Source organism: Anguilla rostrata, chromosome 12 (assembly GCF_018555375.3).
Source record: "Anguilla rostrata isolate EN2019 chromosome 12, ASM1855537v3, whole genome shotgun sequence".
NCBI lineage: Eukaryota > Metazoa > Chordata > Actinopteri > Anguilliformes > Anguillidae > Anguilla > Anguilla rostrata.
This window is the reverse complement of record NC_057944.1, coordinates 14,520,470-14,544,987: the sequence shown is the minus strand read 5'-3', so window position 1 is coordinate 14,544,987 and position 24,518 is coordinate 14,520,470. Positions and strand designations below refer to the sequence as shown.

The 24,518-nt window shown below is 41.8% G+C and overlaps 1 protein-coding gene across 1 annotated transcript; it reads right to left on the bottom strand.

Annotated features, from left to right (window-relative positions):
• Nucleotides 1-4,195: 4,195 nt before the first annotated feature.
• LOC135236059 (A disintegrin and metalloproteinase with thrombospondin motifs 15-like) lies at nucleotides 4,196-23,443 on the bottom strand. The gene is made up of 8 exons (XM_064302223.1): nucleotides 22,152-23,443; nucleotides 15,289-15,421; nucleotides 13,913-14,080; nucleotides 12,186-12,469; nucleotides 11,453-11,630; nucleotides 10,913-11,088; nucleotides 7,930-8,105; nucleotides 4,196-7,785 (listed from the first exon to the last, which is right to left on the bottom strand). The coding sequence occupies exons 1-8, from the start codon at nucleotides 23,103-23,105 to the stop codon at nucleotides 7,017-7,019; spliced, it is 2,838 nt and encodes a 945-aa protein (XP_064158293.1). The 5' UTR covers nucleotides 23,106-23,443; the 3' UTR covers nucleotides 4,196-7,016.
• Between the last annotated feature and the right edge of the window lie 1,075 nt (nucleotides 23,444-24,518).

Genomic DNA, 24,518 nt, shown 5'->3' with positions numbered 1-24,518 from the left:
TTTATTGACTAATTTCCTCCCTTACAGCCTGTTACAGGACAAATTCACTCAGTGCTGAATTTGTTAAATTTAACAGTCCTGATCTGAATGGCAGTTGGGACAAAGCCATAGTTCAGAGTGATTTCCGGAGAGTGTTTTGAGTTTAGTCCAGGTAATAAGCAGGGAATAATGTCAAATTAGTTTTATATCCTTTAGAGGAGTACCCTTAATACAATAGATGAGATAAAATTAAAACACTGCCTTTATAAAAAATAAATGCAAGACAAAGTCCAAACTTTTTCAATAAATGTGGATGTGTCCCATTTCCAGTCTTCTCTGGAGGACATGTTTCTAGCTATTTAATATTTTTCAAGTCTCAGGAAAATTTGCAGCTGCCGGTTGATTTAACTGCATTCCCAGCAAAACCCTGATAAATCAGTGAAACTTAAAACTAATTAGTCATGTGAGCCCTTGATATTCAGCAGCAAAGGGTTTGGGTAGCAAAAATTAGTGTTTGAATCAGACAAGTCTTGTTATTGACCAAAGAGAAAAGAATTAAACGGGGGAGCTGTGTCACTCAAGGAGACTGCGGCAATGCTCGACCAGGCAAATGAATGGACTGAGGTCATAGTGCTGAACACGGGAGAGACACTACACCCCATGGGGCAAGTGTAGGAGAAGCGGAAAAAAGTACTTCATTTTCACAGATACGTCGCTCTTGAATAATGTGCAGTATTCCTCCATGCGGTTTGATCCCTGCTCGATTGATCAGGAAACCGCTTCTCCCAAAGAGGAACGGCTTCTTCAAAAGACTCCATCTTGTCCTGTCAGCTTTGGGCTGACCTTATCTCGGCTCATATCTAAACTTATTTATGACTGTTTCGATTGTTTATGTCCACGCTGTGCTATTTCCAGGGTTCTGCCGCAGTGATAGTTTCTTGCCCTGGAGCAGTACGTTTTTTATCTGTCTGAGTGATGTTAGTGAAAGAGGCCTTCTGGTTCCTACAGAGGACCCCTGAGAGCTCACGGGATGCTATTAATAGCTGAAACAACGATTCCGAGAGGGCCAAGAGAAAATTGGCATCAGCGATGACAAAGCATTGCAATTTTTTGAACATTCAATTAAATGTGGATTACCTATTTAGCTAGCATGATTTCCCCCTGTATCCTTTATTGTTTGTGCTTTTTAAACTCCTGCAATAAATAAAATGCAGGAACTCCCAGGGCAGACCTGGGTCAAATACGTATTTGTTTTGGATTCAAATACTTTTCTACGCTTTACTGATCTTGTCAGATGTATTGTAACCAATGTAATACTCTCAAAAAGTGCAAACCCCACCTTCTGATCATATTGGCAGGCTATATTACACCAGACAAGATCAGTAAAGCGTAGAAAAGTATTTAAATCCAAAACGAATACGTATTTGACATAGGCCTGTCCCAGGGTTCTGCTGTTGGCCTTAAAGATGATAAAAATGTTGCACAGATTGTGACTAAGAACAGGGAACTCTACAGTGTCAGACAGAGGGTATGAGATCTATGTAGGTCACTGTGAGATCAGTCTGCTGTCTTCACCTGAACTACAGTCAGTCATCTGTGTGCCAAGTCCAGTAGTGTAATTCATCAGTTCAAACTCAGACCACCTGAGCGTAGGCTGACTGTGGCGTTGTAAAATGATCTGATAGTGTTTCTCTGATTGAGTTTATCACTGCTAGACTTCGCGATAGAAAAATTAGGCTTTGGCCCTTCCTTTCTTTTGCCCTTCCTTTTTTCCAAACACAGACAGAAGGGGAAATTGTGGGAAAAAACGGATAAATAGGTCAGTTATTTAAAACAAAAAAAGAACATCTGCCACGTCGGTGGAGTCTGCTTTTCTGCTTCCTTAAGCAGCGCAGTCCGTGTCTCTGTCGAACATCCTCTCCCTGCTCCATCCTGTCATTTTCTGGCAGGAGGCTCCAGTGAACTCTGTGGCTCCTGTCTGCACATTCTGTCATCTCAGTGTACCTCTAATGGCAAGAGTAGTGTGGGTGGGAAAGTTGCTAGAATAATACTAGACGCCTTATGGTATCTGTCTACACAGTGCTGCTTCCTAGTTTCTGTGAGATAAGATTTTATACTGAAATTCAGACATGGCCATTCAGAATCCCAAAGCAAGTGTTATACAGTAGGGCTGCCTTGGGGGCCAAATACCCTGTCTTTCTCAGTCTGGTCACCTGATCACCCCCCTTAAAGCTGATTGGCACAATCCCTTGCATCCCCTACCGTTGTGTTTTCTTGGTCACTGGAAAATTAAATATTACAGTCTTTCCATTTGAATAAAAGCCTGGATCTGAGATAGAAGTGATTCTTCACTGTGATTTCACACAGGAGTGCTTAAGCATGATATAGTGGTGAGCAAAGCATTATTAATGGATTTATTGTTCCATAACTTCACAGGTTAAATTAGCAATTTTTCAGAAGGTACATCCTCTACCTCTAATCTTACCTCTGATCTGTCTTAACTTTCTCCAGCCTTACTCTGTCTTGGCTTTCAAGAATAAACAATGACTTGGTGCTGCACCTTGGAGATCTCTCTCTCTCTCTCTCTCTCTCTCTCTCTCTCTCTCCTTCTCTCATGCATGCACACACTCACAGTGACTCATTGTTTGTGAATAGGAGAAACATTGAGGTTATCATTAAAGAGAAAAGTTAAACAGAATTTTGTACGATAAGACAGTGAAAAGTTCATACAGCACTGGTGAACACAGATTAAAAACATTATTAATGAAGAATTAAAATCTATTTATAACTTAGTTATTTCCCAGATGCTTTAGCCAAAATGACTTACACATGCCAGTATGAAATAATAACAAGAGCAGGTCAAAACCTAGTATATGGCTGGACCTAACACACTTCATCCGGCCGACGAATGGTGTAACTTCATCACTCACTCAGTCACTCAGTCACAGACATTCGCGTTTATAGGGCTGGCCCCACTGTTGCGGTCCAGCCAATAATCTGAAGCATGTTTTGTTTTCTATATTAAACATTATTGAGATAACTGAATGTAGGTCAGATATAGCTGGTTTGTGTTCAGATCGTTGATACCACTTGCTTGTGGTAACTTCTCATTTTGTTACAGTCCTTGCAGTTAAGGGCCTTATCGCTTCCATCCATAACTATATGTACCTCTACCTCAGCTAATTAAACCATGTCCATGTAGCTCTGGAGCCACCAGATGTTGATGGGGTTTTTTTTTTCCAGGATCTGCTGTGTCTTTCCAAGAATGGTTTACACTTGCAGCCCCTCCAAAGAAAAAAAAATCAGTTCAAGAAGACACCTGTGACACAGTACGTTTTTTAATATATTTTTTCTCTCATTTGGAATCAGCTGTGGAAACAGCTGTGCATCTTGAGTTATTGCTGTGAAACCCAAACCTCCCCACAGTACAATAGGAGAGTTAGCACTGATTGGGGGAGCCTGGTATACCACTGGGAGGAACTAATGCAGTGTGAAAGAGCGTGAAGTATTCTGGACAACAATACTCAAGGTGCCAATCAAGAATCTGGCATGGATTCTTAAACTTTGCTCAAATGGAACTTACTATTGCTCTTGTCCCAATTGGTGACACAAACAGTGACTCCTGAGAATGTCTGCTTGTAAGATACATAATTAACAACGCAGTAGTATACAAGAATAAAACAAGAAACACAGCCTTATTTTGTTCTGATAAATGGTCTTCTTGCTAATCAAAAACTGAAGTAAAACTTGATTTGTTATGTATTCACAAACAAAGATAATTGTATGAAGTAGACAGCGAAGATGTAATGCAAACAATAACTAGCTATTTGATACCTAAAACATCAGTCGCAATAAATAGAGTAAAGCATATGTTACTGTGCTGTGCTAAACACTAGTAAGTGTCCAGTGAGTATCAAAACAGAAAGTACTATGATGTATCAAATATCATAAGGGTCATATGATGTGGATGAGTACCAGCACAGCACACTAGATAGATCCAATATAACTAAATAGTGTTGAACATAATCCTTTTAAACCAAAATCATATGTGTCGGTGCCTACGGACAGATCATTATTTGAGCTGCTGATGGTCACAGCATGTGAGAGACTAAAAACAAACTGCATTCACATCAGCTCGCAGGCCTGTCTCTCAGGAACAGTCTTATGACCAGCATGCTCCTGTACAACACAAAGACCAAAGTCCGGAGGCTGGGGGTTGGCAAAATCAATTCTAAATGACTTTATTTGGAATAAATACTTTTGAAGTCAAAGTAAATAAAATAAAAAAACATAAGTATAAACAAAAACGGTATTTACATTAGTTATTTGTGCACAGCTGGGTGGGTGTATACATAGTATACTATGCAGCTGCAACAAAAACAGAGGTGTGTATGTCTTTCCTGCATAATGCACAAAAGACAAAAAACAAACTCGACATAAAACAGGAACCATCTTTTAGATGGAACAGGCGGTCCCTCCGAACCAAAAATGGGGAAAAACAAAAGACGGAAAATACAGGAATATGAGCTGTGTTAAATTACAGGCTTTAAAAAAGGTAGAAGAGCTCAAAACATACAGTGGAAAAACCAAATAAATGGATGACGAGTACAGCACAATAGTCATGCTTTTTTAAATTTAACCATACTGTATCTAAGCATAATAACTTATGTTTTGGTGTGAGCTGTACCAGACATGTGTAATTTGCAGCTGCGTTTCTGGCTTGGTTCAGCCAGCAACACTATGTCAAATCAAATCTGCAATCCCAACACCTGTCATTATACATACGGAAGGGAAATAAATAGAATATTTATAGTTCAGCAAAATATGACTGGTCATTAGTGTTCATGACATTGTGAAGTGCATTGTTACAGTTTGATTTAAACTGTATAAGAGAAAGATTGAATCAGTGATCTGGAGTTTGGGCCCAAAGGACCCATGTTTTTATAATGTTTTGCATTTCACCTGAATATTTGCTGATTATTCAAATCCCTTCAAATGAAAGTGTATGGCTTAAATGCTGTGCATGTTGTCTATTTTGCCTGAAACTATTAAACCTGAACCTTACCACTGAAATTACGGATAAAACAATACAAATATTTTACATCGCACAACTTTGCCTCACTAAACAAAAATTGTAGAACTAGCAACTCTGCATCAACAATGGAGTGGCATTCATGTCAGGATATGTGACAAAGAAACAAATGAACCAGAAAGTAGAGATCATTCTGTGGCACAGGGTAATCTACGTCATGTTGAAATGTTGAGAATGGTCTCTTGCAGTACAATGGCATTTTCAGACACAGGGTCACCTCTGCTTCACAAAATATTTTTCAGACTGCTTGTCTGAGTGACACATATGAGAGGAAAAGGAAGTACAAATCTTAAAATAGGTAACTGTACAAAAAATAATAATAATAAAAAAAAAACATATTTTATAAAGGGAAGACAACCAAAGTGTTACACCGTATATATCTAATATATATACCAAACCAAAACTGGTTGAACAGCTCAGTTGTTCTGAGCTGGGATTTAGCACCAAATTGAAATGGATTATAACGCCTACAACATTAGTAGATAAAGCTAAATTGCGGAGTCATTTTTATTTGGAATTTCAATCAACATGAGGTTTAAAAACAAAGCCATAACTAGGTATTGTTCTAGCAGTAGTAATATATACCAATGATAATTTAAATTATATTTTTCAGCTCTGTTATGCTTGGCCAAACTAGTCTTATGATTTGGAGTACAACTCCTATAACATGATTCACTGATATCATAGACAAAATCTTTGCAGTGCATTATGGTAGTTTGAGTCCATGTAAATGACCGTGCAGACCATCTTTGAGGATAAAGTCAAACAGATAGGTACATGTGGCTGATATTAAAACTGAGCTGAGAATGACAAGTCCCTTAGAGCATGAATGCTGATGCACTACATTTCACTTTTCACAGTGCTATCTTATAAAGAAGGGCATTGCACATGTTGTGTTTTGTGGAGTTATGTTATGGACTTTACATTTTTGTTCTGCATTATTATTATTATTTTTATTGTTATTAGTGCTGTATACTTCGACTGCTTCTACCTAATGCTTATTAAGCACATTATGTTTGCTTAATTTTCTAGTGAAATTCCAAAGGCAAAATAAAGTTTGTATCCTGAAAACCAGGTTTACAGATTCAGTGGAGAAAATGCTCAGAGGACATTTATAGATATAATGGGGACAACATTGGGGAAATATTCAGAGGGAAATATTTATAGAGTCCGTGGAGAAAAGGCCAGCCATGGGACAGCTGTCAGTCAGAAAATGTGTTTTGTTTAAAGTCCAGCATTCCTGTAAATCCAGAGACAGCTTTTTTCCTTGCATTTTGTTGTTTTAAACTCTTGTATTTTTTTTTACACACACACGTATATAAACACATCATATGTGTGTTTGTATGTGTTTGTGTGTTTTCATTTATTTGAGGTTCTACTGGAGGTAGAATTTTGTCGACTCCAACCCTGTATCGTTGAAATCAGTCTGTACCTCACTTCATCTCGTTCTTTTTTCTCGCTCTCTCTTCTCATGCTCTTAGGCTCAGAGAGGATTTCCTCTCCATGTCTCCCTGTTGCAGGCAGAGGCCCCAGAACACTTGCAGTTCTGGGTCGTTAACATTTATGTTTTTCTTTGCCGTTGTTTGCCAGATAGAAAAAAAAAAGTTTTTGTGAATTAGAGAGCCTGAGATAAAAATAATCCTCATGAGTTAACAAAGCCTTGAGTGATCGAGGCCTTGTTAGCATTAGCTAATTCTCTTTACAGTTAACAAACCCTGGTTAGAATTAGCAAGGCCTCGTTACCATTAACTAATCCTCATTAGAGTTAACAAAGCCTTGTTAGAGTGATCAAGGCCTCGTTAACATTAACCAATCCTCATTACAGTTAACAAAGCCTTGTTAGAGTGATCAAGGCCTAGTTACCATTAACCAATCCTCATTAGAGTTAACTAACCCTCATTAGAGTTAACAAACCCTCGTCAGAGTGACCAAGGCCATCTTAGAGTTAGCAAGGCCTCGTGACACAGAAGTCCAGCTCCTGAGGCTTTCTCTGATTGGTGCAGCGATCCCGGGCCAGGAGAAGGCCTGTTTGAGTGACGCAGCGCAGCACCCGCCTTTTGAAGCCCTTCCCACAGGTCTTGGAGCAGTGGGACCACTCTCCGATATTCCAGAGGGGGCAGGGGTCCCCACACGCCCGCATGGCGCTGGGCCGCTCGGCGTGGTCGCAGGCGGAGGCCGGTTTCCCGTGCGGGTCCAGGCACTGGACCAGCCTCCTCTGCAGGCCGGCGCCGCAGCTCACCGAACACTCCTCCCAGCCCCCCACCGTCCACTTGTACGTCAGCCGGGTCCGCGGCTTCTTCAGCTCCACCTTGTTGTTCTCCAGCAGCACGCTGTTCTGAGCGTGGGCCCGGCCCTCCTTCTTCAGGGTCCGCTCCTCCTTGCTGTCCTTGGGGACGTAGAAGGAGTAGCGGATGCGGGGCGGGGTCATCTTGCCGACGGACAGCACCTCGACGGTGAGCGCCTCCTGCAGGGGTTTGGTGGCCTGCAGGGTCTCCACCGCCGTGCTCGTCCCGCTGTAGCGCAGGAGCCCGCCGCGCACCGTGATGTCCTTCTCCACCGCCGACACCACGTACTGCCCGTTCAGCAGGTACCGGCCCCGCCCGTCCTTCACCGCCAGGTAGTTGTCGTCGTTGACCAGGCCCTTGTAGCCACGCTGCCGGATGTCGATGTTTGAGGCGCCGACCGGCAGTAGCACCACAAAGTTGTAACCATGTCTGGGAAAGGAAGAGAGGTTTCAACTTTCAATACCAAAAAAAAATTTAATGTTAAAATAAATATTTATAAATATACATAGTTTATAGTTATAGTTTACAGTGTTATGCAGAAGCACAGAGGAAGGGGGTGGAGAGGTCACTCACATTGGCTTGGTGAACAGGCCTGAGACCTTCCTGCAGCTACGGTTGTCTCCTCCACAAATGCCGCACTTATCAAATTTCTTATTGGAGTGGAGCTTTCCATCACAGCCAGCCCTGAGACACCTGCCCTGAACACAGACTGCAGGGGAGTCCGGGGAGCAAGGTGTCCCATCTGTGACCTGAGAGAGGGAGAGTGAGAGAGAGTGGGAGGAAGGGAGAGAGAGAGAGAAGAGAGAGAGGGAGGGAGAGAGAGTAAGAGAGAGGGAGAGAGAGAGCGAGAGTGAGAGAGAGAGGGAGGAAGGGAGAGAGAGAAGAGAGAGAGAGGGAGGGAGGGAGAGAGGGAGGGCATCTGTTCATCCGTCAAGTGGTCTATTAAAATGTTTGGCTTACTGTACCTGCACTGGTATCTTCATTGTATTTCATTATGCCACTCCCACTGTAACTCCTTCCCCTCAAAAACATGCTGAGTTTTATGAGCCTTGACATCACATCAGCAAATCATAGAAGAACATGATACTCCTTGTGTACACTGTGACCTTTCATTTAACCATCTCTAACATTTTTTCAACCACTTGTAAATCATGTTTCCTGCTTTTAAAAATGCCATCTCAGCCATCCCCTGCATAAAATGTATGAGGGGAAAGAACGTGTGCATGTGTACAGTGTGCATATACCTGCGTGTATGTGTGTTTCTTGACAAAGTCTGCTCAGATCAGGGGTGCCGGAGAGGTGGGGGCCAAGGGGCAATTGACCCCCAGCTTTTACCATCCTCACTAATCATTCTATAATCCCTGTATCCTCACTATCCCCAATAATGCCCCTGTAATTGCAACTCTTATTGTGAGAAGACATCCCATGCCCATCCACTCAAAGACATTAGGCAAAAAAAACAAGGAAGACTATTCATATTTCAATCCAATCAAAGAGTCCATTGTCACAAATCAAATTTATATAAATTTTAGCAACCAATAAAATGGTCTGTTCTGGGCCATTAACTTGGCGAACATTAGCTCAGCTAGCTTTCAGTAGCTATAATAGTGTAAACAGTATTTCTTACACTGTGCTTCTGAAAAAATGTTAAAAGAGCCAGGGCATGGGCTGCTGGGTAGCAGACTCTGTAAAGGCGCTGGTTGCGGTGCATGAGTGTGCACCACAGTCTAGGATCAAATCCGCACCATGCCACTGCTGACTGTAGCCAGCAGCCCACAGTAGTAGTGCATAATTGGCTTTGTGTTGCTCAGGGATATGGGAGAGCGTTTGTTTAATCTGAGCGATGAATAATGCTGTACATCTATACCGTTATTCATTGCTTGAATGACTCAAACACCCGGGCGCCTGTGGCTAGCGCTTTCTGCGCGTGCGTCCTCCGCCCCTGTTCTGTGAGTTGCAGCGGCTTGCAGCTCCAGCGTGAAAAAGAAGCAGCTGGCTGGCAGACAAATGTCAAAACTTAATATGAATACATAGTAATTACATCCCTGCCATCTACAACTGCGTTGGAGCAGGGCAGCAGGCAATCAGCACACACCTTTTGAAAGTTCATGTGAATTGTTTAAAGGACCAACCGACGTATTTTGGATGTTAAATGTACTACATTTACCGAACATTTCCTGCTAACAATCAGGTTGAGATTAAGAAGTCATGGATGCTTGAATTTTATTCGTCTTTTATTGATGGACTCATTTTGTGACAGAGAAACATTCTTTTGTAGTGGTGCCTTTAGGAAATGTGTTGTGACTGACCCCGGTGGTCCACAAGGATGATTGCGCTTCAAAAACAAAAGCTCAAACATATAAGGGAACACGCTCCAAATCAAGAATTGATTCAAAGAGGAGAAACGCTGCAAAACCAGTGGATGCAATGGAAATGCTACACAGCACTTTGGGGGAGTCGCACAATGGAAAGCACTCTCTTACAGAGAGGAACACATCAGGACTGCTTTAGCCTTGGCAGCAGGATGAGACTGTCCCCTGATAAGCTTGTGAGATGTGTGATCATCTGTGAGATGTGGCTGCTAGCAAGCTATGACTAATGAACTAAAAATGTGATGTCTATTTCAGACATGCCTGAAGGTGAACATATCAGACATACAAAATTTACTATATTCCAAAAGATATTTAAAGACACATCTCCCACGAATTAGTCATTACATATACTGTCCGTGTTTTTATGTATGCATGTGTGTCTGTGTGAGTGAGAGTGACAAATTATTAAAAAGTAACACATGCATCATATTTTTGTATACCAATTTTAGATATTATTATATAAATGAGCCAATGTTATATCTAAAGGCCGTTACTTTTGGACTCAAGTACTGGAAAATACTGTTTAAGTACAGGCAAATTCCCAAGGGGGCAGGGGGGAATGAGTGCAAGACCAGTCCTGTAATAGATTTAGGGGGATGTTCCTACACTGTTCACTTAAACAGATGTGCTGACATCCTACAACCGTACAAGGTTCCCGTGGCACCGAGATCCAGCTCTGCCTGAAGTGACCGCGCCCCACACCTCACGCTGCCCGCCTTACCTCTGCAGACCCCACACGCACCCCACGTCTCACCGGGATCAGTCCTCACCCCACCTTTGCTTTTTAAGCGCTTCTTCGTGTGTACGAAAGTTTGGGGTGCAAGAAGTCAGTCCCAGTAGCGTGATGTTCTGGTTTTAATCTCCCTATGAATCACCCGCACCCGTCAGCAACTTCAAAAACATGTTTTTTGTGGAAACTTCCACCTAAGATAGGTTTATACATGTCTGCCTGTTTAGCCAGTGAGAAGACAAATGTGTAAGAGAAAAACAACAACAACAACAACAACAAAACAACACAAATCCATTAGATTGCTTTTCTGACGAAGGGCATCGCTGCTTGCTGGAAACTGCAGTAATGACACCCCCTCAAAGATCCTGCTCATTGTTCAGACCGACACATTAAAAATAGGACATTTGATAAGTGATGCAACAGCTGTTCTATCAGCTCTGAAGCAGGAACTGACCTTGGGAGCGAGGACATAGAAGTAGCCCGTGCCGTTGGCTCTGCAGATGAGTTTGCACTTGTCCTTGGGGGAAACGCCTGAGTATTTGGGGACCCACGCCACAGTGGGAGCGAGCCGGTTAGTGTTGAGGCTGAAGCCATTGTAGGCCTCGCACTGCTCCTCGCGAAAACTTTTACCTGCGGAAGAGAGGCTCGTAAGTGAAAGGCCGTGACATTTAATTTGAGTGAAAATCCATTTTAATTTGACTAAGGTGGGGTTATGCTCACACTGAATTTAGCTGTCTTTAACATAGTGTAGCAAATTAAGCAAGAAACTGAAACAAAGCCAATATTCAGAACAATGAATAGCCTAACACCAATCCTAGGATAAGAACATTGCTTATAGCAGGGGATAAGGCACATTAGGACTCAAATGATGCACTGAAATGATACACTTCCATGTCTTAAGCTAATGCTAGCAGGATATGAGCCCCTCGGGTCGGACTCTGACTGAGGCAGGCTTGAGAGGTGTGGTCTCAGTGGCGATGCCCAGGGGCAGTACCTGTGTCAGGACAGGGCTCCAGGTTACAGGAGCGGTATTTGACACGCACGCCTTGGCAGTATTTCCCCCCGTTGGCTGGAACGGGGTTGGTACAGTCCCTCTTAGCCAGCTGTACTCCTCCACCACATGTCCGTGAGCACGAGCCAAACACACCCCACTTTCCCCAGCGGCCGTCCACCTGCAAGAGGCCACCATCAGCACACAGGTCAGCACAAACAATCACACAGTAATAAACACACACCTGCAGCCACATACACATATGTAAGCAAAGACACCTGCCACCTGTCAGCAGTAATAATGTGCTATAAAAACGCTATATTTGCTAAGTATGTTGAAGGACTTATATAAATGTGTGTGAGTGTCTGGTAAATAGTATTGCTGTAAATGTAAAACTTGTACACATTTCACCATGTATTGATGTGTTATAATTTACATGGGCTTCTATATGATCAAAGAGCGCTGAACACTTTTTTTTTACATAAAGCTAAGACAGCGCTGAGATTCTGTAGGGGTATATAATCTCATTGTTGGATGGTTTGAGGGATTGATTTATGCAGCGCTGCATGATTCTCATTCCTCTCAGTAACAGAACACCTGGTGATAATGCACGAGGTGCATGGCAATGTGAAGCTCGCTTAAAAATTCCTGACTCAAATGTCAAGCGCTAAGTTCCCGAGCGCGGCATGGGGTTCGTATTGGACCGTAACTGAACTGCAGGCAGCTGCTGGCTCACCCTGGTCTTCGTGGCGTTGCGTTTGTCCACGCAGGCTCCCCGGACGCACAGCCTGCCGTCTCCGCAGCTGGTGCCGTCGGCCCAGGGGAAGTGGCGGGTCTGGCAGACCAGCTGGCCCCGGGCCTTGCCCGTGCACCACAGCTTGGCGCAGGACTGCATGTACGGGCAGGGCTTGGAGCCCGTGCCGAAGGCCAGCTCGCACTGCCGGTTCAGGCTGTAGCTGCTGCCCGGCAGCACGTCGGGGAGGGCCAGGCTCTTCTGCGGCTGGTCCAGCAAACAGTCCCCTTCAAACCGGAAAACAGCAACCGACTTTAGACCCAATCCTCAGAACCACCCTTAAACTAAAACAACAGAACCACCTATAAGTCAGAACATCAAAACCGCCTTTTACCCAAAACATCCTTTAAACCACAACCCCAGTAACCAAAACATCAGTTCCACCTTGAAACCAGAAAACCATAACCAGGTGAATGCCAAGCACAAGCGGTACCTTGCAATCCCGTATACCACCATCACCTGACAGCTGACTTCTCACTAACTGCACAACCTGAGAAGCCTCTTCATACAAATATAGCGTCATCACTTCTGTCAATCTAACCAAAGTGGACCTGTTGTTATGTAATACCTTTCTTCAATGTAGCTGTTCCTGCTGTAAAGAAACCACACCCTGCACAAGTTAAATGACTCTATGCCTTATAAAAAAGGCTGTCAGTTATGTCAAAGCAGCTCTTTGTTTTATTTTTGTTTGTGTATTTATATAATAGAATCTAAGTGTGGCCTACCTTGGGGTGCCTGGGCTGTTCTCAGTGCAATGATACACTAGAGACTAGACCATAACATTACCCACTTCCGGAAGGTGGCACACAGAGAATGTTCCTTTCGAATGCAGGGAACAGAGTAAAATATTCACAGAAAATGGATGGCCCAGCTCAAAGTCCCTGTGAGATCACTTAAATGACTGTTCACACAGAAAGAATTTTATTTAGTTTAAAGGATTTTATTCATTTCAGTTACTCAATCTATATGATTTTAAAAGTCTTATTTTTGGTATCCCCATTGCTGTTTTTCCATACCCTGGAGGTGTATGGTGTCTAGTTTTTTCCACATTAGTTGTTTCCCCTAATCACACATCCAACCCCCACATTCTATAGGTGTGACAATTTCATATACCTAAGAAAACAAACAGCTGCCTGGTTTGATTAAATTGCAACACCTTAACTGTATAAATATATATTTATGACTCTAACAATAAATGTGTCTGTACTACAATAAATAATGTTGGAAACTTGGATTTATGTGGTTGTGCAAAAGCTTCCACCTCATGGTTCCATCCTGTTATACCCATGCCAATGAACAGTTCAAAAAAACCTGCTCCAGAACCAACATCTCATTAAGTGAAAAAAACAGCTCCAGAACCAACATATCATCTGTCAAAAAAACCTGCTCCAGAACCAACATCTTCACTGGTTAAAATCTGCTCTCGAACTAACATCTTCTCTGTTAAAAACCTGCTCTAGAATCAAAATCTTTTCTGTTAAAAACCTGCTCCAGAACCAACATCTCCTCTGTTAAAAACCTGCTCCAGAATCGACTGCCTTTTTCCAAGCCTGAATTACAGAGTAAAAAAAAAAGCCATTTTCCCTTTTTAACCAGGAAGGAATGTGTAAAGAGAAGGAATGGGGGAAGAAGGAGGAGGAGAAGAAAGGCTGTTGCCAGGGCCGACTGACCGTGGCCACTGTCTAGGAAGTCGGTGATGATGGCGGCGCTGCAGGCGGACCAGGGGTTGTTGCGGTCGATCTGGATCAGCGTCGGAGACATCATGTGATTATCCCTCAGCTTCCCGAACACTTCCTCACAGGCCTTCACGTTGTCGTGCGGCATGTTGAAGACATGACCTGAGGGGAAAGAACACGGCCCGTAAGCACTCGGTGTTCTTGCTAAAAATTAAAAATAAAGTAAGTAATTAAATATCTAAATAAATTGCGGCAGGGAACTTCTGCTGTTTCTGGGCAGAAGGTATATGCTTCAGCACATGATGGTGTCTGTATGTGCACGGGTCTGGCCAAAACCAACTGCATTGTGTAGCAATTCCAAATGTTTTCTTTTTCATTAGTGAATTGGCAGTGAGCCCCTCTGCATTTCTGGAATTCAGCTTGGAGCCCCAGTCAGCAGTCTGCTTCGGCTGTCTGGCACCCAGTGGATGAAGCTCTGTAGGTTAGTATTTCACCCTGACGGCAGCTATTTGTCACAGTGACATCCTGACTGCAGGAGCCAATGCTTTAACAGTGACGATGTGTCTAAAAACTATTACGCACAGAATGTGGTCTTGGAAAAAAAAAAAGTAAAACTGTGACTGGTCATTGATTATTGCCAACTTTTCTTTTAAATTATTGAGATATTTTCATAAAAATGTTTTTTTCTGAAAAATGTCAGTCTGCTTTCTGTCAAAATTCAAGTAAGTCACAATTTTTTCTTGTCTTTCAGTAAATTCAGTTTATAACTATTTATAGCAACCATCACTTGCTTTATATTTTAACCTAATAATAAATAATTATGAAAATTAGGCTCAAGGGGGCCGGATAAAAGCATGCAACAGTGACAAATAACGTTGCACTGCAGCCTTGCCCCACCCCTTCTCTTTGGCATTGTGCTGCTGGTGACTTAAGTAAGCTGTGTTTACACACGTGTCCCAGGCAGTGGAGGACTCCAGGGGTTCATTCAAGGATAGCAGCACAACAGTGGCCTAAACCCATGTTATACCATTTCACAACTAATACTCTCGCACAGCACCTGCCAGCTGTCTTAGCTTTATAAACTTTTCGACCTTCAAGAATGCCAAAACCAAGCGGTAATATTGTCAGTTGGAAAAACATAAATTGCAAAGTGCTTACTGTATGCATTTCATGCATGACGTGAAAAGTTCATTCCTTTATTACAACTCTCCACTGCATAATTACAGCCAGTATGTTATCTCATTACAAGCAGCTAGACACCACAAAATGTTAACAATAACCGTTGTATTATTTTGTGCTTCTCATCTTTTATGTCACATTTGGTCTGACAGACGCGAGCGAGTCAGGGAGAGCGCGGCGTGCGGACTCACCCAGTTCGTGGGCCGTGGTGAATGCAGACGGGAGGCCGTCGTCCTCTATGACAGAGCAGCTCCTCTTGGAGTCGCACATGGTGCCCACGTCTGCCATGCCCAGGGTGTCGCAGGTCGTCGCACCACACAAGTCCTAAAAGGAGAGAAGAAATAGCACTGTTCAGCTATCTAGCTGAATAAGCTCTTGCAGGTAATGCTCCATTTCTTAAGCTCTTGCAGGTAGTGCTCCATTTCTTAATCACAGTGGAATAGTGCATTACCAATTCTTATTACAAACTGACAAAATTCTAATAAAAAAACAATGTTAAAAATGAGTGAATGAGTGGTTATTCAGAGTGAGGGGTAATGGGGCTCTGAATAATGGGAAGGCAGACACATGCCTTCCCTGGGATTTCCTTTCACATTACCAGAACACCCCTTTGAAAAGGCTTGCTTCGTCATGTGTTTTAACACTGTACAGATGAACAGTGAGAGATTATCTCTGCATAGTATGCATTTCAATAGGGCATACCCACATCAAGATGGCCTTTTCTTCAAAGCATGTTTGGAAATTAATCCTTGGAGTGATCCATTCATTTCATGACAACATAATATCCTATCCCAAAGGACATCAGTTAAACAATAAATACAATTGACATGGTAACTAAGTAATACAGACTTGCCTTGGCAAATACTCCAAAGCGATAAAAACTGAAAAGTCTGCAAATCCCTGAAGTACTTTCATCTATTTATTTTACTTAGAAGCTCTACGTTTCTTTCTCCCTCCATGCTTTCATCTTAGACTTTAGACCTTTAGCATCCATGATGAAATATCTAGGTGCTAAACGTATTGTTTATACAGCATAAAAAATCAAATCCAGATGTGTGTATGTATGCAAGTGTGTGTGTGTGTGTGCTTGGTGGTGAGGATGGTGTGTATATAGTATAGGTGGGGAAGGGGGGGGATTAAAATAAAGCTTATGACTACAATAAACAACAGTAAAAACCTGTTTTGGTGGCATATTTTTAATAAACTGTGAATGCTACAATATTTCCAAAGATGCTCCACTTGTGCTAATGTAGCTCTATTGTCAATGATTAGCAGTCTGATTTAGGCCTTTTGCACTGAAGCAGGTCCAGCACAGCACATTCCCCCATTAAATATTCTGACAAAGAGAATGTATGGGAGGCCATTTTTCTTGTGCTTTATTCCATCATTATGACATACACATATATGACACATTCTCTTCATGAAGTGTTTCGTACAAAAAATTACTTTTACCAGTACATTGCATGTTTACATTAGTCCACAGATACATTAACAGAATATTTATTGCAAAATTCTACACCTTCCACAGGTTCTGTAGCATAATTAAGCAATAATAATAGATGTAATAGAATGTGTTTTAACCCAGATTTACTGAATAACTTCCAGTCATATACACACACTGCCAATACTTCACTGAGCAAAATGCTTTACTGTGTATAGACCAGACTGAGAATAAAATGCTTTTAATGAGCCAATTACAGTGTGTCTATAAAGGCATCTTATGAAAAATAATACGATCAAATATAAAAGAAAATTAAGGACTGTAACACTTTTTTTCTTGTCAGTTTAATTGTTCTTTCTACAGTTCAACTGAGCTGTAAGGTAAAACTAATGACCTGTCTTGGTGGATTTGTCCTTATTATGGGACTGGAAATTTTGTTCCTGTAAATGCCATATTCCTTTGAAATCCCAGCCTCTGGGAGCACTTGTCTATACCATTAACTCACAATAAGAAGCAAGCACTTTTTTGTTCACACAGTTCAGTGAGTTCAGCAAAAAAAAAAAAAAAAAAGTGATGTTCCCATTTATCTGCCAATGCTCATTGTTAAGGGAAAAAAATCTTGATTTAAACCAGAGACGAGGGTTTACAAGTGAACAAAGGAGAAATAACCAAAAAAAAAAAAGTAAGAATGTATGATGGTATGTTTGATGAATTCCTGCATTTTTCAGGAATTCCAGCTGGATGGGGTGACTGACACCACAGAGAGAGAAAGTACCAGAACAGCATGTGGACAGGTAGGCTGCAATGCAGAGGGGCGTTAGGGGTGGGAAGCCATGTGTGCGGTGTGAGGAAGAGGCGGCTGCTGACAACGTGTAGCCATGAAAACATGCTCCACAAATACCCTAATTTTGGAAAAAATCTTTCCAAAATTATGGCATGAGGCTGAATATTTCTAAACTGCATTTATAGACACCAATATATCTGTATAATAAAACTGTATACTGTATATATTATTTTTTTGGCTTAAATTCACAAAAAAATAATCGAAAACAATGAAGAGACTTTGTGCTGTGCTCTGTGATTTGACTTTGGCTGCTTAAATTTGAAGTTCTGACTTTATCACCTCAAAACTTCTGTAACTGTTTTCCCATGTTTGCAATGGATGCTGGGTAGCTATAGACACAAGGCAACATCCATCCATCTAACCCAGTGGTCTCCAACCCTGGTCCTGGAGAGCTACAGGGTCTGCTGGTTTTTGTTTTCACCTTAAAAGCAGCTCCCAATTGAGACCCAAGACACCAGGTAAGTTGAGTTAACTGTGTAATCAACTGCTCTAATTAATTCATGAAGTGCAGAGTCACCATGAAAACCAGCAGACCCTGTAGCTCTCCAGGACCACTGATCTATCCTAAACCCACTTATCCTGGTTAGGGTCATAGGAGGTGCTGGAGCATACCCCAGCATGCAATGGGCAAGGGGCAGGAATATACCCTGAACAGTCCATTGCAGGGCACACACACCATTCACTCACACACTCATACCACACAGTAGGGGCAATTTAGACTCTCCAATTAACCTAACCTGCATGTCTTTGGACTGTGGGAGAAAACCCACGCGAACACAGAGAGAACATGCAAACCTCACTCAGAAAGGCCCTGGCCAGGATTCGAACCAAGAACCTTCTTGTTGAGAGGCAACAGTGCAACAGAGCAGTTCACTGGTTAATCTGAAGAACATACACACACAAACACCAATATTTCTGGTTTGATTTTAATGTCTCAAACCATGATCTGGACAAAATACATCAAGGGCGTCCAGATTGGAGTAAATAAATAAATAAAAACTGTGATTAACATTGTAAGGCTCTACACTCTACAACATTGCCTGATTATAACATCAGCAAGCAGGACTCAGAGGGAGGATCCACCATTATCATTACAGCATCGCTGGGATAATTCCATGCAGTGTCAGCTCTTACTGTATGAGCGCTCAATGATTAGGGATTTATAACAGTGAAACAGTAACATTGCAAAATGTGATCAACAGGACAATCTGGCTTTTCAATTTATTGAATGATGAGCAGTGAGTATCACCTAATTGACCCATATCTATGTGTCCTAAGAAACTAATAAAATGTTCATGATCCACAGAAATATTCTGGATCAATTGAGAACAAACAGGTCATACAATTACGTCACATTGTGCAACCGATTAACTTCAAAGTGCATTCATTTAGTCATACAATTCCTCCAGTGTGTCTATCCAGTCAAACAGTTACTTCACAATGCATAATCCCATCATACACCTGAATATGTCTACATGTTGGGTGGTATGTAGAATAATAACACTGTATATGTATGGGTTTGTTGAATATATTTCAGAAAAATGTATGTTATGAATCATACATACACATCTATATGATATGATTAGAATGCAAAGATATGATTAGAATGCAAGGATAATTTGTATATGATGGAAAGATTTTCACAGCCTGGTGGAATGATAGGTTGGTGCATCTTCAATACATTTGATAACAGGGGTGCTTGTCTTCATAATAACCATTCAGAACTAAAAAAATAATTAAGGTTTTCTTGCAACGTAAACCCTGCTAATAAAAGTTTTAAATTAGAACATGCTGTGGATGGCTTTTACTGTTCTCTCTAATTTTCTGGTTGACATAAAACTTCAGACAGCAATGTTAATGTGGCTCTCAGCATGTCAACCACGTTTCAGTTTATTTAACACCATCTTAAAGAGTGTGATGCAGAATGCCAGGCCTGACCTCCAAAAGCCTCTGTTAATTAACGCAAAAACTGCAGCATCACAAAGACATGCCAGTTCATAAAGGAAAAAAGCTGGGCAGACCCAAATGAACTATGGCAGGACTAGGATGCAAGGGGGCTTTTTTCAGGGGGGCTAGTTAAGCAGGTGAAGTTTGTAAGGTTAATTTTGTTTTTTGAGTGACACAAACAAACCCTTGGATGTCAAACTCCTCCCAACTGTGCCACTGCTCACAAACAGAGGATGTTTTGCTATGGTCAGTGAAATGTGCACCATAATTTCACAATAAATGGAACCACTCTGGGGAACCATTTTTAATAGTCTCCATATTTTACAGAAGGACAGATACATTTGTGTCATATTGCTATTGAGGTCCATTATTCCGTTATGTAGCCTATTTATCCTAGACCAAAATCACATCTGGGATTTCAAATGCCCAAATTTTTTTACTTGAGAAACAAATAGCTGCAATCACCATTTAGGCCCTGTATGATCTAAATAAGGATATCATGTGCTTCACACAACTCAGTAAATCTATTGTGAAAAATCTTTTCTGAACCTGAGAAGAAAACAAGATCTGAATTAATGTGGCAGTATCATGTAAACCTAACAAGGTAAGAATTCCTGTTTCTTTTTGCATGGCACAAGTAGTCAGTACATACATTCAGCCAGTCCATGCACAAAGTCAGTCCATGCACTCAGTACTGTAAGCACAGTCACTCTGTCAGTCCATGTAGTCAGTCAGTACATGTACTCTGTTTTTCTGTTTTCCCCATGTCAGCAGGAATTGTCATAACAGTAGACACTTCCTCTGACCCGGGTTGAACAAGAAGCAAAAATGCTGATTTTTCCCCCTTGGTAACATGTCAGCCTATCCCTTGGATTCCACTCTGCCTTAGAAGAGTGCAGGTTAATGGGAAACAGACACCAAGCTGAGGGCAGTACTAAAAGCTCCCAGCTGGAAGTGGGAAGATCTTGCAGAAATAGATACTTCCCTTTGCACCCACAAAGTGTTAAAGCCCTGACCTGAAGCCTATTACTCGTGATCCAAATAATAATAATAATAATAATAATAATAATAATAATAATAATAATAAAAAGTTAAATGAATTACACAGGTTGAGACAAGTTACCGCAAACACACAGGTGTAGAGTATTCCTCCTTCCTTTGAAAAATCACCTGCAGCTGTGGTAGGAAGTGTGGTTGAGACTCTATGATCCTAAATAGGTAACTGGGTTCTTAGTGAGCCCTTGGAGCTCCAGTTCATAATGTGCAAATATTGAGTTTGGCTCAGGCTGCTGAGCAGCAGGTGTCTCCGTTTAACACGCTGCTTTGGCGCTGCCGCGTCCTGGAGTCTCGCCATGGGAGCCATCCTTAATTAAGCCAGCGTTCACTGTACCAACGGCGCTCCCTGTGGTCCCTAAATCCAGCCGCAGGAAGCACCATGCCCTCACAGCACCCGCCTAAGCACAGGGCCTGGCCATGGTCCGCACCCTGCACAGCACGTCTGAAAGCCTGCATGCTTTCAGCTCTGTTTCTGATGAGCAGATACTGCTTTATCCACCCACACGCAGGACACTGAACATAACTTCAGTAATGCTGTAATGCTACACGTGCATCCATTGTAGCTCATGGAATGTCATGATTCCAATCTACGACAGTAATCTTCTGCAGTTAAACCGAACAGCGATCACCTGCTGTACACCCTGGCCAACAATATTCTAAAAAGCTCTTTTTCATATTTTTCATTTTGTTGCCTGCAGAATGCATCTCTCCATTTGCTTTGGCTCATGGCAAAAAGTGTGAATTTCAAGGATTTCTAGTAGCGCTCGCCTCACTCGGTCAATGTGCCTAAGGAATGTTGCAGGGAGCAACAGGTAGCAGGGAGGGCAGAATCAGGGCTGTCAGAGCTGTAATGTCTCTGGAATTTAGGGAGTGATTCTAACACACAGCAGCTCCCACAAGAGCCATACTGGCAGGACCTTTTAATGGCATGAAGCAGGTTCATTTCTACTGTGTGTGCTGGTGAAGCAATAGCTACAGGAGCAATGCGATTCCCCAGCTGACTGTGTGAAAAACCATCCACAAACGGGAGGGCCAGTCTGACATATCAAAATCACCCCGTCTTTCTGAAAACAGGAACAACTCACTTCAAAGGGGATACCTCGGTCGGTCATATAGAACAGAGATCCCAGTTTGTCCATTAAAATAAAGCTGAACTGCACCAACAAACAAATAAACCAACAAATAAATAAATTGAATAATAGATACATTAATAAAAATGTCCTCAAAGTTTTGTGTAATTTAAGCACATATAGGTTGCTTTGGGCAATATACCAATAGCAGTTAATATTACACTAATCAGTGGATGGACTCACCTGTAAGAAAAAATTGGATATGCATCACTAGTATGAATGCATTCTAGCGATACTATAACTTGATTCTATAGAGCATCGTTCTGGAAGCCATCCTAACTGTCAATATCACAGTCATCAACCAGTAGTGATGAAAAAAGAATTTACGATGAAAAATTCAGTGAGAATACTGGGGTTACAAAGCTATACACCTACTGCAATGTAGCCAGTGTGACTTCTTAGCTACCGTAAAACGGCACATTCCCAAAATACATAAATGGCCACCGTTACATTTTAAAAGTAGGGTTCTTTTGCTTGTCTGAATGGCAAATGCTTCATTCAACCTAAACACAACTCACTTAATGTCTCAAATGGCTTGTCACTTTTTAATTAATCTGAGCCCATACACATGAGAAACTTCCGTTATACATTAAACAACTCCCACCAATTCCCCAAAGGAAATTCGTGCCGCCTTACCTGCTTGGTGAATAAGATAGCAGTATCCCAATATTCGGGGTGCTTGTCGTTGTGTTTGTTTAACTTTTTCTGCCACGTGCAAAAATTGCGCAGAGTGAGTGCTGCATTAGTAGAAACTTTAGGTCCTTTGTCAGCTTCAGTAATAACCATAAACTTCACCACCACGATGTTTATGGAGTTGAGGATGCTGGGGTGCTTATAAAGTCTGGCAGCAACGGCCATGAGAGTCAGGAGGTAATGTTTAAGGTCGTCGCCATGGAACTTAGCCATGGACTCATCTGCAACGATGAGGACCTCCACGAATCTGGGGATGGATGCAAACCGTTTTGATCTGCCCATGCGCTTTAACGCAGTCTCAGTCATGTTCGCTTTATTCTGTGCCTTCATGCCTTTATATTTTTCCAAAAAGTCCAATATGTTACGGTTCAGACCGGAACTCACACCGCACCTGGAAGTGGAGGCGAGGTGAGAATTGCTTCTGCGGCGAATAACATGCACTTTCTCCGCGCTCCTGAGGGTCCCTTCTGTGGCGACATTACCTATAGGGCTGATGAAATACTCCGACCCCTTGTAACCAAATGCACCGTGCAAGCCTTTACACAGACTCAGAGCAGCGTAGGATTTGCGATCAGAATTCACATCGCCAGAGAAGAAGCAGCGGCTCAGATCAGATGTCGTGGATTCAGGCGCTGAGGTGCCGCTGTGCGCAGAAAAGGTAGGCGCGAGAAAATTGGAATCAGGGAATAGTTTGATGTAAAATTCCTGGTTGAAAGCGTTGATTTTAAAAACAACCCGCTGCTGACTTGCTTCATCCGCGTTACTAAAATTGTGTTTTGCTGAAAGGCTATCTTCTAGTAGAATGGGGATACAAAAATCATTTTCCATAGAATGGCTCAATTTGGCGTATAATAGGACGTCCAGAAAAATGACAAGTGTGCCAATAAACATAAACATGTTTGTTACTAAAAATCTGTGCAATGATCAAAAGATGAGATATATATCACACAGCATATACATAGATTCCGAGAGTTCAGTACCATCCGTGGTGCTGATGCAGCGTGTGCAAGCAAAAGTAATCTACGGCTCTGTGTCTTACAGAACTGCAGTGGCGCGTCCTCTAATTACACACGTCCCCAATATAAGATCCATGTCCATCTTCAACCGGTCTGCTGAAAGCGGTCCCTCTTTCTGAGGGTTTTATGCTTTTTCGTCATGTGTAAACATTGAGGAATAGCGATCAGGGTTTAAGGGGAGGTGCTGGAAGACCTCCTTGGACATGCCCCCCGTTTTATGTTTTAGACCGCAGCCACTTGTAGCTCTCTGAATATTATTATTACTCTGAAACATGCTGCACGAGAAGGGGTCCCTCCCTCTTACCAGGGCTGTTCCTCTGCAGCAAATCAACCGAGTGCCCAGACTGTATCCAGACACAAACCCCTTTTAATATGGGTTCTACAGCTTAATTGGAAAAGACAAGCAGTTCACCTAGGTCTATCCCTCTCCACGAATCCATTAGTAAACTTAATGTATCCTAGATGTTTTCAGTCGAATTATTTTCTGCTTGTGTTAAAAATCTCATTGTTGCAAAATCTCAGGCTGATTTTCATCCAGAGGTGTTGAGAACATCAATTTGGTTACTCAATGCTCTCCACAAATGTCACTTATAGTCTGAACGTAATTATTCTAACCCGTTGTAGTGTATATGCTATAGCGAGCATTTTTGTGAATATAAGAACTTATATTAGCCGTAGATACTTGATTTCGTGCCAAATCTGTATTATTATTACGCCAAATTTACGCCGAGTACAATATATTAAACTAACCAATTGTGCCATATGTCGGCTGAACAAATGCAATAATATAGCCTTATATATGTATTCCACTGCCTAAATTATTGTAAAAGCCTACGCTTCCATTTAAGTTTTCATAATTATGCATGCATATTATGCATAATTTACTTCATGTAAATGATGGGTGAAACATGGGTGTGGGACTGATGTTCGTCTGCTTGATACAGGCAGGGTATATCACACAGGGATTCGAACTACACCACAACACCCTGCAATTATCTTTGCACAAACCTCCCAATTCATGCACTCAAATTTGGCTACAGTGCACAGGCTACTTAGCGTACAAGTGGATAAATATCGCCACCTGGTGAAAGAAAATGGTCGGTGCTCTGCGATGTGTATATGTGCAGTATACAGTATGTGTACATATATAATATATATATATATATATATATATATATATATATATATATATATATATATATATATATATATATATATATATATATACATATACACGCACACACGTTTTACCTCCAGAACAATCTTTCACAGAATGGATTCAATGGATGTTGTG